This window comes from Chiloscyllium punctatum, chromosome 8 (assembly GCF_047496795.1).
Source record: "Chiloscyllium punctatum isolate Juve2018m chromosome 8, sChiPun1.3, whole genome shotgun sequence".
NCBI lineage: Eukaryota > Metazoa > Chordata > Chondrichthyes > Orectolobiformes > Hemiscylliidae > Chiloscyllium > Chiloscyllium punctatum.
Window position 1 is genome coordinate 70,299,399 of NC_092746.1, and position 17,583 is coordinate 70,316,981.

Sequence of the window (17,583 nt, forward strand, 5' to 3'; positions counted from 1 at the left end):
ACAAGCATATGAATTAAAAGCTCGAGTCGACCATCCAGGTCCTCAATCCTGCCCCACTATTCAAAAAGATCAAAGCTGATCAGATTCTAACGTCAAATTTGCATTCCCCTCTATCCCTGTTAACATTTCACTCCTTGGCTTAACAAGAATCTATTTACCTCTCCCTTAAAAATATTCAATGACTCTGCCTCCATCACCTTTTACAGAAAGGAAGAGAGTTCCAAAGACACTCAACCCTCAGAAGAGTCATCACATCTTTATTTTAAAAGGGTTACCACTGATTTTTAAACAGTGACCCCTAGTTGTAGATTCTCCAATGAGGAGAAATACCTTTTCCATATCTATCATGTTTCAGTCAAGTCCCTTCTGACTCACTTAAAATCCAGCGAATGAGACAACTCTCATGTTTTTCTGGTAACTGTCATTTTTTTTTGTTTAGATAATTTTGGGCCTTCCGTTACTTACTACTCACACTCCTCACCCCATCATTCTCCATGCTAACTTCCTCTGCCTTCATCCCCAGCATCCATGATGAGCAGATCTTGGGAATCAAATAGGCTTCTAAAAACCTAATACAAGTCTCAGAATACATTTGATAGTGGATAAAAACCTACCATTTCATTAAAGTGTCAAATCCTTTAGGTCTCTTCAAGTGATTTATATCTTACAAAAGTCATCACTTCATACACCAAATCTTCAAAAAAAACTTTTTGAAGTATCTGTCAAACTTTGACAAATCAAAAAGCAACAGAGATAGCTAGAGAAACTCAGCAGGCATCTGTGGGGAGAAAACAGTTAACTTTTCATATCCAGTAACCCTCCTTTAGAAATTCTGACTTTAAACTCAGAATTCTCTGCTGGGATGAGTCTAGATTTTGAAATTGATCCAGACATGCATAACGCACATCTCCTGGGGAAATGTCAAGAAAGAATTCTACTGCAGTTTCTCAAACCGATTTTACATCAGCTGACCTGTCAATCAAAGCAGTCTAGTTTTGTCACAGTCGCTGGCAGCTGCAACCAGCTTTTTCTGTACTTCGAAGAGGTGAAGATTGCAAAGAGTTCAGATCACAATCTGATTTAAAAGCTTTGGTAAAGTGAGCAAAAGTGATGTAAAGAAAAGCTTTTTCACTTTGTGAGTACTTAAAATCTGGATTCGATTAAGGAATTCAGGAGTGAATTGGATTGTTATTTGAGAAGGAATAACATGCAGGATTACAGAGAGAAGGCAAGAGAATGGCAGTAGGTGAGATGCTCATTTGTTATGCTGGTGGTAGGCACAGTGTCTGAATGAAGCTCTTCACTGTAACCCCAATTCTGTGATTCTCTGTGATTGGTCAGCAGACTTACCTGCCCTTGGAGAGCATTGGTGTCTGATTTATGACTTCCTCAGAGTGTGTTCGGACATTTGCAGCAACTGTAATATGGTCTCTTCAAACTCGACACTTAATTCAAATGACTTTGTTGAGTTTGGGTTTCCCTCTGCTTGAGTCATGCTCTGCTTTCATTACTCAACTAAAATTTTTGAGAACTGTTGGAAATGGAGATGAAACTCAGTGTCTGTCCCCCACTCACCATTTTTAAAACCCTGTTTCCTAGAGAATCGGGTCAGTTGTCTCCAATCTCACCGTTGACCATGGTTGTTATACGTTTCATGGACCATACCGATTTTGTATCAAGTAATTCTCATTGTCTTTTGTCATCTCCATTAATACCTCCCTCTGACCACCACACACTGCTACCCCTCTCACCCCTGCTAATATTCCACCTAATTTTCGGTGGTCAATTCATTTTTCATCTCTCTATTGTTTATTAAATTTAAAGAATGACTAGAGACTCTACCTCATTTATCCCAAACCTAATACCAAATTCAAGCCTACTATGGCCACTATTTGCAAAACCTAACCTTGTGGCCATTTTGTCAGCTAATTTTAGTTCATTATTCACACTTAATCTAGTATGACTTGTTTTGTGTCCACCGTAAAGCATGTGTACCAAATAGATTCTAGAACTTCGCCATCTTTATTCCTCCCAGTCCACGTGAAATGAAAAACTCCTCTCATAACTTAGGAGAGGTGTGTGCTAGGGAAGAAATTATCCTTGCTCTGTGATTTTGCTGATGCTGTCAATGAATATGGAATGAAAACATTGTTGATATGCATCAGCTTGCTGAGTTTGAAAATTTGCTGCATTTTTCTTGATTTACTTTAGCATTAAACTTGCTCGCTTGTCAGAACAAAATAACAAGCTCTTGTAGTTGCATGGCACTGTTGGTAAGAGCTGAAAGCTCGTGGGCAGCTGCCTTCTAGTATTTCACAGTCTGAAACTAAATAAAAGACAAAAGTTGTATTTTCAGTACTTTATCTTTCCTTCTGTGTAATGTTACAAAAATATATGTCATGTAAAGGCTAAACTCTTACCCTGAAGCAGTTCCTTCTAACTGTGCAGACTTAAAACCTAACATGCTGTGGGGAGAAATTCACTATCCTTTTCCCTGGTTTTTGTAAGTGAAACAAAACACAGGAAATGAATAAAACATCAGAGTTTGTCAAATTGAAAGCCATCAAGTTACAGTCCTGGAGGGTACCCTTGTATGCAAATCAGAATCCTGAGGCTGTTGAAAAGACCCTAATGGAAATTCATTACTAATGATTAGAGTTTGTAGCATTAATGCTCTGTCTAATCATTCCAAGATCTGAGTAATCCTTAAAGGTTGCTTTGAAAATGTCGAGAAAATGTTTTTTAGTTCAGCTTCTCTGAAACCAGGAAAAGTAATGCCAATTTGGATTCATTGCTTTCCATCTTTCTGCTTTGTCCTTCACTCACTAATTGTAGGTTTGCTCTACTTTGGACATGACCAGAATTTTCTAAGTCCTGACAAGTGAGCGGCGTCAGGACACCTGTTGCTCTTCTCCACTAGAATACACTCAGGCCCATCCCTGAATTATGATCTTATTTGATTTTACATTCAAACCCAATTTATCAGTCTCTCTTCCAAGAACTTAAGAACTGTTAAATGTTGAGACAAGTTGCCAGAGGAAATTCATGTTGTTTTCCATATAATTATTTTTAATAAAAGCTTAAAAAAAGATAGTTTTTTCAAAGTTCTGCTGTTGTTTTGTAGTAATTATCAAGGCAGACCTGTGCAATACAGGTCTGTTTGAGATAAATGACAAATGCATAGACTAATGTACAAAGAACTAGATTTTATTTTGTTTTTCATAACTGCTTTGCTAAATGATCATTAGGAAAGAAAGGACTTGGTTTTGTTTAATGTATATCACCTCAGGAGGTCCCAATTGTTTTTGTGGACAATTAATTACTTTTGAAGGGTAGTCACTTTTGTTCAATAGGCAAACGGGACTCTCAGTAATGCATGACTCTTGCTTCTATTTGGCCATATTTTGAATATGTGGTCATCTCTGAGACCAATATATATTCTCACCTTTATTCCTACGCTGCTACTCTTGAGATCATGCACTGGATTGAAAAGATTTTTTTTGCTAGCAGGTAGCATGTAAGCCATGGGCAGTTGCTAAAGAACAACATGATAGTCATCCATTCTGTTTTGTTGAGAAGGGTGCATGTATGTTTGTCAGATTAATTTCACCATTTCAGTTACAGACCCAGTACGTGTTGACATAAAACAGGTGTGATCAGAAGATTTATGGACTGGAGAGATATTGGTGAAATTTCACACTCAGACACTTTGCCTTTCTCATTGTTTATGGAGTAGGACGGATGGGCTGAATGTTCTACTTCTACTCCTCTGTCTCATGGTCTTACATATTCTACATAGTGTCATCATCTTAAATGTGTATCATGATTGACACTTGGTGAAATTACATGCAGGCCAATGCTAATTCTTGGTGGGAAGCTGATGAGTATATGCCAATTCCACATAGAAGTCAGTGTCAGAATTGGAATGTTGGCTCATTTCAGTAGAAAGAAACAATTAACTAGCTATAGGAAAGATGAAAGTTAAAAGGAGACTTTCATGCGGGGAGATGTTCCAGGGGTTTTGCAGATGGGAGGACAGCAGGAAGAGTCCTATTCCCAGACGATAGAGACCCAGAAAAATCCTGGGCACATGAGGGAGTAGTCGTGCTCCTCTGGAGCCCAGAAGAATGGCTAGGTCTAGTATCTGGCCAAAACCAGCAATGTTAAAATCTCAGGTTAGTAGAAAAATGGATCTTTCCCTGCAGGACTCACCAGTGCATCCAGCCCTTCATTCCTGCTGATCAGAGTTAGATCTCCCTCCATTATGTTTTATATAGGGATGCATAGAAATTAGTGAACAGAAGCAAGTAATTTGACCCAAACACCTTGTGACATTAATCTGCTGAACAAATAAACAGTTGTAGAGCCATAGAGATGCACAGCATGGAAACAGACCCTTTGGTCCAACTCATCCGTACTGACTGGATATCCTGAATTAATCCAGTTCCATTTGCCAGCATTTGGCCTATATCCCTCTAAACGCTTCCTGTTCATCCAGCCTTTTAACTGTTGTAGTTGTACCAGCCTCCACTACCTCCACTGGCAGCTGAATCCATACATGTACCATCTTCTGAAAAAGTAGTCCCTTCGATCCCTCTTACCTTAAACCTTTGTCCTCTAGTTTTGGATTCCTCCAGCGTGAGGAAATAACCTTGTCTATCCTCGTTATCCGTGGCCTTCATGATTTTATAAACTTCTTAAATGTCACCCCTCAGCCTCGAATGCTCCAGGGAAAATAGCTCTCGCCTGTTCAGCCTCTCCCTATAGATCAAACCCTCCAACCCTGGCAACATCCTTGCAATTCTTTTCTGAACCCTTTCAAGTTTCACAACATCCTTTTTATAGTAGAGAGACTTGAATTGAAAGCATTATTCCAAAATGGGCCTGACCAATGTCCTGTACCTCCCAACATCTATACCCTATGAACTGACCAATAAAGACATTGACTTGAACCCCATTTACCACCCCCTGAGAAAAAGAACCGGAAATGACACCACCATAGGAAATGACATCACCATAAGAAACCCAAACATATAAATAGTAAGCAGGAATCATCAGCAGTGCTTTGTCTGGAGGCTCATTGCAGATGTTACCTAGCATGGTGACACGATGTCTGAAAATGAACCTTCCAGCTCAGCAAGCAAACCTGCATTCAATACCAAATGCCTTCTTCACTATTCTGTTCACCTGCGACTCCGCTATGAACCTGCAGCTCAAGGTCTCTTTGTTCGGCAACACTCCCACGGTCTTGCCATAAAGTGTATAAATTCTACCCTGACTTGCCTTTCCAAAATGCAGCACCTCACGTTTATCTAAATTAAACTCCATCTGCCACTCCTTTGCCCATTTCCGTATCTGATTAAGGTTCCATTGTACTCTGAGGTAAACTTCCATATGCAAACTTATTAACTATACTTCCTATATTCCCATCCAAATCATTTGTATAAATGATGAAAAGCAGTGGACCCAGCATCATCCTTGCAGCATGCCACTGGTCACAGGCCTCCAGTCTGAAAAGTAACCTTCCACCACTGCCTTCTGTCACCTACCTTCAAGCCGATTTTGTATCCAAGTGTCTAGTTCTCCTTGTATTCCACGTGATCTAATCTTGCTAATCAGACTACTATGCAGAATCTTTTCAAACGCCACACTGAAGCCCATATACATAATGTCCACAGTTCTGCCCTCATCAATCAATCCTCCTCTTCACTTCTTCTAAAATCTCAATCAAGTTAGTGAGACATGATTCCCCATGTACAGACCCATGCCGACTATCCCTAATCAGAACTTGCCTTTCCCAATACATGTAAATCTTGTATCTCTGAACCCCCTCCAATAAGTTACCCACCACTGACATCAGACTCATCAGTCCATAGTTCCCTGGCTTTTCCTTACAGCCTTTCTTGAACAGTTGCACCATGTTAGCAAACCTCCAGTCTTCCAGCATCTCACCTGCGACTATCAATGATACAAATATCTAAGCAAAGGGCTCAGCAGTCACTTCCCCCGCCTCCCACAGAGTTCTTTGGTGCAACTGATCAGGTGCTGGGGACTCATCTACCTTTATGCATTTTAAGATGTATAGCACCTCTTCCTCTGTAATATGGGCATTTCAAGATATCATTATTTCCCAAGTTCTCCAGCTTCCATATCCTTCTCCACAGTAAGCACTGATATGAAATACTCATTTAGTATCTCCTACGGTTCCACACAGACAGTCTTGTTAATCTTTAAGCGGCCCTATTCTCTCCCTAGTTACCCCTTTGTCATTAATGTATTTTAGAATCCCTTTGGATTCTCCTTAAACCTATTTGCCAAAAATATCTCATGGCCCTTTTTGCCCTCCTGATTTCTCTGTTGAGTATACTCCTACTGGCCTTATGCTGTCTCAGGATTCGCTCGATCTCTGCTGTCTATACCTGATACATGCTCCCTTCTTGTTCTGTAGTTCACCCAGTGTTCCCTGCACCTGCTGGCCTTGCCCTTCACACTAAAAGATGGAAGTGGGTACTGCAGATGCTGGAGATTAGAGTCAGGATTAGAGTGGTGCTGGAAAAGCACAGCAGGTCAGGCAGCATCCATGGAGCAGGAAAATCAATGTTTCAGACAATAGCCCTTCATCAGGATTAAGTTTCCTGATGAAGGGCTTTTACCCAAAACGTTGCTTTTCCTGCCTTTCCAACTAAAGGGCTATTCCTTTGTCTATTTAAAATGTCAACCTGCATTTTGTGCTTTGACAATTATTTCCAAATCTTCCTACACATCCACAGCAATCTACTTCCAGTTTGAGTGTAATTACTGATTCAGTTTAAACAAAAAAAATCCCCTCACTTAACCGAGATTGCATTCCATCTGCCACTTTCACTGTATTTGTGATGTTCCTGATTGGTATTCAGTTTCACATCTTGAGCAACAGTTCCCTTCTAGTCACAGTTGATTTACCTTAGGCCTGGACAACAGAATATTTGCTGCCTTTTTAAGTTCATGAAAATTTCCTTGCACAATACTCACCAGATTTGAAATTTGTGAACAGATTTAAAATTGTCTCCTACATTCATCACTGTCACGCAACTGCTAAATGGAAACCATTGTCTGCATGGTATTTCAGTATTAAGAGTGGATTTGTGCAGCAAATAGCTGGATTACTAAACTAATTAAGATTTAAACTATTTAATTTCCTGTTTAGCTGCATGAGCAGTGTGAACTGCTCATTATTGCCACACCTCTGATTCACTGCCTCTCTGTCATAATTTGAAGCTAATTGGCTGTATACAGAATCTCTGTTTTAAAAGTTATCTGTCTGTTAACATAAGTAAATTATAGTGACACATCCAGTAACTAAATGAAAAGGGGAGGACCTAAGACCTAAACATACTAAATATTTAATGTGATCATCCAGGTTATATTTCCTTTCCCTTTTAAACTGAAGCAGAGCTCCATTACAGGCTTAAATAGCTTAGGTAACCTTCTTATCGCACAACATTTTGGATTACACTATTGCTTCTGAACCTGTCATAAAATTACTTCAACCAAAGCCCTGTCTTTGTGCCTAACCACTTTGCTTTTCATAGATGGTACCTTTAACGAAGAAGTCAATTAGGCATTTCCTTTTCCCTGGTTCAACCAATAAACAAAAGCAAGTTGGAAACGAACATAATTCATAGTCAACCGAATTCTCATTGATAAAAACGCATCTTTTATGTTACAATTGTTAACTTTTGAATGGATCTCTCAAATGTTAATTCTGATCTCTCTCTCTGCACCTTCTGTGTGACTAAACACTGTGTTCTGTTGCTCTGATGCACTTTTTATGGTACAGTCTGCCTTCACAGCAGGCAAAACAGCACTCTTCACTGTATCTCAGTGCATGTGACAACAATAAATCTATCGACTTGCAATAGATTGTTCTTGTATATTTCATTGAACAATTTCATATAAATCGATACAAAACATGCAGACAGCAGGACAGGAAAAGATCAAAAAAGAACAAGACGGTTACACTCCAAACCTTGAAAACAATCAGACAAGTTACAAGAGAGCATAGTGACAACCCCATATATTAATTCCTTCAGTACAGAGACCAATTAGGTTGCATGGAATTACTTACTTAGAATTTACAGCACAGAAAGAAGCCATTCAGGGTGAAATGCTGAAACTCCACATCTGTCTTTTCTTGCCTTGTTTCCACATTTCTCTATTCCCTTCTTCCTCAAAAAGATTTTAAATGTGGCAAAGTTCCAATTGTTGTTTTTATGAAAGAGGTGAATCTAAAATAGTTATGGTCCTGTGCTCTGGACTCTCGATAACTGTAAACAGTTTCTTTGTATCTACCCTCGTTGAATTCTCAATATTAAAGCGTTCTATGGGATGTCCCTTATGTATTTTCTAACAGAAATATGCACTGTTTCTCTAAATCACATCAGAGGACATTACAGCCTACATTGTCAGAATTGGGGAGACTTCATGGAGGGGTGCGATTGTGACCAAATGTGATTCCAGATTTCCATACTCCTTTTCCAGGGATTTTGAATTTTAAGAGTACTTTTTTAAGAGCTTGAGTTGTACATACCTGATCTGACTAACTTCATCATGGAGATAGGCATGTCCTGATCCACTGCAATTTTCATTGATCAGCTTTTCAAAGAATTGTCAGAAAAGACAGAGGATGAAAGAACCTTTTGTGAGATAAGTTCAAAAGTTCTTTCTTATGCTTCCAAGCAAAGCTATGTTCCCCAATACCCTCCATATGAAGCTATGGCAGTTCCAGTCAATTCACACGCAATATATTTGATTGAATTTCTAGTGAAAACAGGATGTCTTTATAATAAAAATTTTTAAAAGTTATTTATTCATAACTTGCTCATTTCTTTAAAACAATCTTCATTTTGCTATTTTACAATCATCCATATTTTTTAAAGTATCAATAGCATCAACTGTACGTACTTGAAAATCCTTTATCTTACTCATAAATGAACATTGTGCTATTGAACAAGGAAGATCAAAAAGCCAGAACTGGCAATCAAGCAATATTTTTCTTGGAGTTGAGCTGTTCACTCCACTAAGGGATGTGTGGGCTATTAGAATATAAAAGTTACAGTTGCTTGCCATTGATACATTAAAGGATAATGATCAGATGATTGTTCTGTAATAAAGGAGATTTTTAAAAGAAAAATTTGGAAGTCATGAATTAATAGTTTGTTATACATCCTATTGTCACCATTGGTTGTTTCTATGTAGAGTAAAATGGGCGAATGGGTATGGAAGTGCTATAACTTGGAATGTAGGGCATGAAGGGCCAATTAGGTTGGCGGCCTAGATTGACATGGCTGCATGAGAGGCGTTGGGAGTTGATGGAGAGATTGAGACTACATGGTTCAGACATGTGAGATGTATGGGTGAGGGGGTACGAGGGTTAGTGGGGTTTAACGTTTTTTTGTTTCAACTTGGAAAAAATATTCTATAGCACCATTTAATCAGGCCAATTTTGTCATGACTTTGTATCATATGTCATAGAAACTGACATAAGTACCTGATAAAGTTGTGAAATTTTTTGGTTCCCTTTCTTATGTTAGAAGGTTTAGGACAATGGATTAAATTTTCTACTAATATATCAGACACTGCAGCTTTCAGAAAGTGCGGGTTCTCAGTAAAATAGTGACATTTGAATGGCCATTTAAAATTTTAAAAACTGTGAATGGATGCTTTCAAAATGAATTGTAACTTGCTGTTTCAGATATTAATATAGTAATCAGAATGTTTTACTAAAAACTGCAACTTCTTTTTTCTTACTAGTTAGCTATTTTTGTATCTATGATTAATGTCATGCAATTCCACCTCTAATAAATCTTAAAAGATGCTCAGAAAGTAATTATGTTAATTTAGTTTACAATGGCACACTTGATACTCAATTTAATATAGCAATTTGTCAAGTTTGTGTTTTGCATGCATTAGTAACAAAAGCTAACATTTTCCTCTATCTCAAGTCCAATAAGCCTTCTAAATATATGTGACAGAATGCTGATTTACAAAGTAATGCTTCAAATATGTGTATTAAGTCATAATTTACAGTGCATTGTAACTGAGATGAATGTAGTTTAATATAATTCTCTGCAAAATTTAATGCAAATATGCAATTTGCCCTCTGATTTTATTTTTAGTTTTGTTTTGATTCACTTTGCTAGGAAGAAAATGAAGAGACAATACAAATTAAAGATTGCAGTTTTGAAGTGGGTGCAGGCGAAGATGACCCAGAAAGTGTATATGTGCATAAATCATTCAAGGTTATAGGACAGTTTAAGAGCACGGTTAATAAACAATGTTTCTTTAATAGGAGCATAAAGTACAGAAGCAGGGAGATTAGGTTAAACTTGTATAAAACTCTACTGCAATTTAAACTGGCGTATTGGGCCCAGTTCTGGTTGTCACAATTTAGGAAAAATGTTCAGGAATCAGAGAAAGTGTTGAATATATTTGAGAAAGGTTCCAGGGATGAGAAATTTTACTTGCTCATATACTTTGGAGAAGATTTTCGTTGTTATGAAGAAAAGTTGGACAAACTTGGCTGGTTTCACCTCGAATTTAGAAAAGTGTAGATTGACTTGATTGCTGAATATAAAGATCCTGAATCATCATAACAAGGTGGACATAGAAAGGACTTTTTTTCTTTTGAGTTTGTGCAGGCGACAGTGTTTAAAAATTATGGATCACCCTTTTAGGACAGAGACAAGGAGAAATCTTTTCTTTATGGGCTGTGAGACTGTGAAACTCTGTCTCATAAGGCAGTGGAGTCAAGGTTATTTAGTACTTTTGAGGTGGAAGTAGATAGATTATTGTTAAACAGAAAAATCAAAGTTATTGGGAGTGGATAAGTTATAAGGAATTTAAAACCATGACCTTATAGAATGGTGGAGCAGGCTCGAGCAGCCAAATGGCCTTATTCATCAGTTTGTAAGGTTGAGATGCGATTTGGTGGAAATATTTATGAGAGGCCTAGATAAAGTAGATATGGAAAAACAGTCTTCCTATTGCTAGAAAGATTGAAAAAATAAGAGGACATTTAATTGGTAACAGAAGCGTTGCAGACATGCAGAATTGCAGCAAGTAGTTTATGTCTGGAGTGCATTGTCTGAGCATGTGACGGAGTAAGGTTCAATGAAAGCATTTAGGGGGAAATTAGGTTTTTACCTGGAAAGGAAGAAGGTGCAAGGCTATGGGGAGCAGGTAGGGGATGCTTCTTTCGAGATCCAGAATAGATGCAATGTGCCAAATGCAATTCTATGATTCTGTGATGGGAGGAAAGTATAATTTCGCCCCATAAATCTATCCAAAAGAGAAAAACAAAAATAATGTCAGATGGATGATTAAATCAAAGTACTGAGTGTTAGATTGGTTTAAGTGCTCAATCAGACATGTTATATTTACTTTATGGTAATTAGTGAGTTTTGAAAAGATTTGTAGCTCAGGTTGAGGTTCTGGATGTAGGTTTGCTTGCTGAGCTGAAAAGTTCATTTTCGGATGTTTCATCACCCTATTAGGTGATGGTAATCATCATCAGTAAGTCTCCAGATGAAGCACTGCCACTCGGATGGGAATAGGCAGCAGATAAATGGGGACACTATCACCTGAAATTTCCCTCCAAGCCACTTATCAGCCTGACTTGGAAATATATTACGATTGCTTCAATGTTGTTAGGTTAAAGTCATGTAGCTCCTTCCCTAATAGCATTGTGGGTGTTCCTACATCAAATGGACTGCAGTATTTCAAGAGTTGAGTTCAGCATAATCTTTTCCAGGACACTCAGGATGGTTTGTAAATACTGGCCTAGGCAGTGTTGTTGTCATCCTGTAAAGATTGGGAAATCAAAATCACAACTAATACTGTCTGGAAAAAGTGAGGACATGGCTTAATCTGAAATTGCTGAGTTTGTGATCCTATAAAGTGCACTGTTGAAAGGTGTGTTGTGCTGCTTACTGAGCTTTTGTTGCATTTCATTGAACAATATTAGAGCTAGAGGGTATAAATGACAGAATGGGTGTAGTGCAGAGAATGAAAATAACAAATATCTGAAATTTGGGAGGAAATGTTCCCAGAGAACTCCAAATGCTGGAAATCAGAAGCAAAAACAGAAATTGCTAGAAAACTCATTAAAGAGAAAGCAGAATTAATGTTTGGTCCAGTGATTCTTCTTCAGTTGTGAAGAGTTCAGACCTGCTGAGTTTTACCAGCAATTTCTGTTTTTGCTTCTGGGAATTTAGGGTTATGCTTGTGAACATAATAGAAGTGTTTGGCAAAGCAGTCACCTGATCTCTGTTTGGCCTTTGGAAAATAGTGAAGACTGCATTACAAGAATGAGTACAGTATCCTTAATGACAGAGGTACAAGTAAATTGCTATTAAAAGAGGAGGGAGAAGGAGACATTTTATTCTTTGCATGCTTGCAGGGAAATTGCAGTGGCAAGTGGAGGAGCTAATGGTTTTGATCAAGCTGTCAACCAGTGTTGTGTGGAAGGAGCTATCGTTTCAGAATGATGAAAGGGGTACAGGAATTGTTTGGCAGTGGTATTATGTTGCAAATGGAAGATGATTGACTACAGGGTTGGTGGTATTGAGGGAATCCTAATGTTCTTCTGGAATGGGAGGAGAAACTGATTGATCATGGTTCCTCAGTAGTTTGGGCATTCCCAGTCAAGATAAGGCGGTAGGCCTATTTAAATCACCTGCTATGAAAGATAGCATGGTTAGAGAAGATGCAAAGGATGCAGAGAAACAAGAGATGAAATAAAGTCCTTACATGACTGAGCTAGGAAGTAATGTTGTCCGTTAATTGTGAGCTATCAGTGGGGCTTTTACCAGATGTTGATTAAAACCCTATTCCCAGCTGACATTTTACATTCTGAACTAGAGCTGAACTTATGATAAACAAGTGTCTGAATTAATTGTTATATTGATTTTTTCCAATAAAATATGTTTTCTTTTGTTTTGTCTTTTTAGGTTCTTGCAACTTTGGAGCACTTAGAAAAAGTCAGCAGCTTTCAGGAGTTTGTACAAATCTTCAGTCAATTTGGAAACGAGATGGTAGAATTTGCCCATTTGACAGGAGACAGACAAAATGTAGGTTATAGATGAATTGCAAAACTTTTAAAAAAATAATCACATTTATGTTATTTAGTGCTTAGGGCATTGTCTTGCTTGGAAATCTCCTCCATGAAAGTGCAAATTATTGTACACAACGTAACCTCAATGAACTTTAGAATATCCATTGTTTTCATTTGGTGTTTGTATCCGCTGCAACATGGCCAAATTTCTTAAATGCTAGCCAACTTAACAGCATTATGTATCCTGTTTTATTTTTAACATAGGCTCACAACTTAATTGCAGTTTTTGTGTGAAATGTAGTTATTCGCCACATCAAAATCATGTTCACACTATCTACACTGAAAGCGGGAAACAATTAATTTCTCAGGTGGAAATTACAGATAGTGCAATCTTGTCAGTCGACTGTTGTGATTTAAGTTTATTGCATGTGACTGTTCTGCAATGTGTGTTCTCAGACGCTACAATAGTATTGACTTAGATTTGATATTCTTTTAGCTTTGTAGTGTTTTCTTTTCTTTATAAAGGCATTTCTATTACTTGTATCTTAATGATTCATAAATTTTCGAAACTACTTAGCTAGTGAATGCACTCCGTAACAAACGGGAATGCTTCTTTGGAAACTTGATCACAGGTATAAAATGTACTGGTTTAACTCCGAGATTCTGTAGCAGATTTTGGTCATATTGTTGAATTGCTTGGAAAATATTTGCATATGTTTTCTCTCTCTCTTTAGTTCTGATATGTCACCCAGAACTGTCTGTATGCATTTCCAGTGTTGAATACCGTTTGCCCTTAGCACATCTGATGTAGTCTGTACATATTCCATGAAGGGCTGTTCTTCAACATCTGTTCCATCAAGTGGCTGGAGATTATACATTGAGGTGCAATGACTGGCTTCAAGGCAGAGCTGCTCATTGAGAGTAATTTCCTGAGTCCGTGCTGGTGTTAGGGATCACCAACAGCACACACCAGAATGTCTTGAGCACCACATCTACAGTCTTGCACTAGGCAGTTATATATTGTCACCATAATGTACGCAATATAGTTAGTTATTTGGAACTCTGGAAGACAGCACTGACATTGTGTTGAGTTTGCTTGCATACAAAAGCAATAACAAAGGGACTCCTTAGCCAAATGTTCAAGAATCTTGCATCTTTACGTTTGTAATACTTCGAGTGCATCTGCAGTCTAGAGTAAGCACTCCTTCAGTGCTTGTGGAGCAGGAATGCCTCCTGCCCAGATCACCAAATTAACCAATTAACCTCTTCATGTGGGACCAACCCTTCATGTCTAACCCGTAGATTCCAATTCATCCCCTTTCTCTGCTGCACTTCCTTTTAGACTTGCTGTCACATCCTTTGACAGAGCATCAGTATTAATCTGGCCACAGATGGGTCCTACTGAATCCTGAAAATTTGCACTTTTGGTTTTCCCAGTTGCTAAAGTTCCCTGTCTCAAGGTTACTGTTGAGCCCTAAACTGCTACACAGACTTTTTATGTTGAATTTATTTTTAAAATGTCCATGTTTTTATTTGACTGCTTGCTCAGTATTGGTTGCTAGTATTTGAATCGCTGGCCATATAGCTGAAGTTTTGATCTCCAAAACCTTTGGCAAAGAACCTTAGCAGAAGCACCTGTGAAGCACAAATTCCACAAGCCTTTATATTTCAAACAAAAGTGGCCAAACTGCTATATAAGATTGAGAAATTTTAAATGCAATTTTCATCCATTGTGTCATGGATTTTGAGTGACATTTTTACTCTTGTTTGAAAAACATACTTGGATGATAAGCCAATCTTGCCTGTGAAATTGGTCACGTGTTAGCTTGAGTTCATTAGTATGGTGAGTTTTTACCCTTTTAAGCCTGTGACTTGACCATTCAGGGACTTGTTAAATTGACCATTTTTAGGTGTGCAGATACATGAAGGCAATTTTTCTGTAAATAAGCAACTCACTACGGTGTATAAATTAACTTAGTAATTGATGTTCAGGTGCGTTATTTAAACAAACTTTCAGATAATCAAAATCAAATTGTTCACAGTAGTGAACTGGATGCTATTTATTCAAATTGCTTATTTCTTGTGATGTAATATCCAGCTTCAGTTATATCAGTGAAAATGTGCTAGGTCAGGCATTTTTAAATACATTTGGGAATAGTTATTAAGTAATTAAGGTAAGTAAGCAATTCTATTCCAAAGTATAGTCTAACTATGCTGGTTCATTTTTAAAAAACCTTTGCAATTGTGAAAATGTATTCAAATAGAATCACTAATCACTTTGGACAATTATGTTGGCCTGCCTTTTTTTTACATTCACATGTAGCACATGGGTGTCACTGGCTCTGCCAGCATTTGTAGCCTATCCCTAACTGCCCTTAAGAAGGTAGCGGTGAGCTGCCTTTGGGAGTTGCTGCAGTCCTGGTTCTGTAGGTAGACACACAATGCCATTAGAGAGGGAATTTCTGGATTGTGACCCAGCATCGGTGAAGGAACAGCAAAATATTTCTAAGTCAGGATGGTGAGTAGCTTGGAGGGGAACTTGTAGATGGTGGTGTTTCCACGTATCATCTGCTGTTCTTGTCTTTTTCTAGATGGAAGCAGTTATGAATTTTGCAGGTGCTGTCGAAGGATCTTTGCTGAATTTTTGCAATGCATCTTGTAGAGAGTACACACTGCAGCCATTGGCCGTCAATGGTGGAGGGAGTAGATGCTTCTTGATGTGGCCAATCAAGTGGACAGCTCTGTTATGGATGGTGTCAAGCTTGTCGAATATTGTCGAACTAGTGATTTCTAGAGGTGTAGGCTAATTTTATTTTCATGAGCATTCCTGGCTGGCCAGCATTTATTGCCTGAACCTAGTTACTTTTAAGAGTTTGCTTGCTTTTATACTCTTTGCCTCTGTTTATAAATGCAAGGATCCTATAAGTTGCCTTAACAACTGTTTCAATCTGCCTGTTGAAAAAACCAGAATTCAGCTAATTCAAGATGCAAGTGGGTGGTGTGGCTGTTAGAGCTGGATCATGCGGAGGAAAGGTGTGGACATGTTCTGAGAGACTGAGGAGGCAGTGTGAAGGGCGTGCAGGCTTAGTGGTGTGGAGGATGGGAGATGAGGGGGTTAATGGGAGTGAGAGGGGGAGAAAGAGGGTGTGTCAGAGCTTGGGCTTTGGTGGGAAGTGGTTGCGATGACACAGGTAAGTTTTGGGTAGCAGACAGCAGGGTATTGTACATACCTTGGCAGAGCAAAGAGGTTCGTTGATCTACTTCTACACTGCTGCCCAGTCCTCCTCACCCTGAGGTCGCACTGACCCAGGTGATGACCACACTGGCATGACATGGTATCATGGTCTCCTGGTTCTGTCGGAAAAGGATTCCTCTCTAATCCCACCCCATCCAGGTCCCTCAGAGAAGCATGGTGCCAGCCTTCCTTTCTCTGCCACCTGTCTTCATTCCTTCCACAGCAAAGCTTCCAGATAGCAGCAGTGGACTTGGGAAGATGGTGTGGTTGCACATGTTGCTCGTCATACCTCCACTGAGCATGAGATTGCTCTGGGAATCTCTGGTGGCAATGTAGGATGGAAATCTGATATGATTCCTGTCATGAGGACCCAAATAGCAATTAATGCAGCAGGTTTGATGTGATATGGCTCAACCTTGTGCCAGAATCACTCCACAGTTATGGAGTTCCCTCTCCATCTTTCCATCTCATTTTTCTTCTTTAAGATACACTTCCTAAAAGGAGGTGAGCTTTTGGTCATCTGACCTGATATTTCCTTAGGCGGCTTTATGTCTAATTTTTTTATATAATGCTCCTGTAAATTACCTTGCGGTGTTTGATTACATTAAGGACACCACATGTATACTAACAGGATTAAAACAGTTCAGCAGTAAATTTTGGCTAATTTCATTCTCATAATAAAGTTCTCTGACCACAATGTTTAAAGGCTGGTGTTACCAGGTGGAAGAATCTTTTTGCTAAATTTACAAATATTCAATGGAGTACCATTACTCGAAAGACTTGGCCTTTCAAAATGGCTGTCCAGTCCTCTAATTTATTCACTTTTTTAGCATATTTTGATGTTTTGAAATTATTTTTATAAGACTTTTTAGCATGATGCTGGCATCTATCCTGTGATTTTCTAAAATTTATCTTGAAAGTTGAATTTTAAAATAATTCCTATGGATCAGACTTTTTAAAATTCTTACTCAAATTTCTACTCTTTGCATTTACGATCTTATCAACTTGTTTAATTGCAGAGAATGTTGTAAAATGATGATTTAGAAAATGAAGCTTATGGGTATATCTTCTGTCAGTTTTGACAGATTCTGTAGGCGTTACTTCAGGTCACTGCCCTAAATTCTCTGTTCTTTATGTTAAGTTGAAAAATATGCAGGGGCCCACATTATGGGATACTCCTGTCTTTCCAATGCAATCCTCATTTCAGAGTAGCATGTTCAGTAAGTAGGTACTTTGAATTGAAGTCAGCTTCTAC

At 38.4% G+C, this 17,583-nt stretch overlaps 1 protein-coding gene across 1 annotated transcript in view; it reads left to right on the forward strand.

Moving 5' to 3' along the window:
• ctnnal1 (catenin (cadherin-associated protein), alpha-like 1) overlaps window positions 1-17,583 on the forward strand; it is a 314,649-nt gene that overhangs the window by 209,448 nt on the left and 87,618 nt on the right. The window contains exon 4 of the mRNA XM_072575745.1: window positions 12,990-13,109. Within this exon, the coding sequence (XP_072431846.1) occupies window positions 12,990-13,109 (120 nt within the window). The remainder of the gene's footprint in view (window positions 1-12,989; window positions 13,110-17,583) is intronic.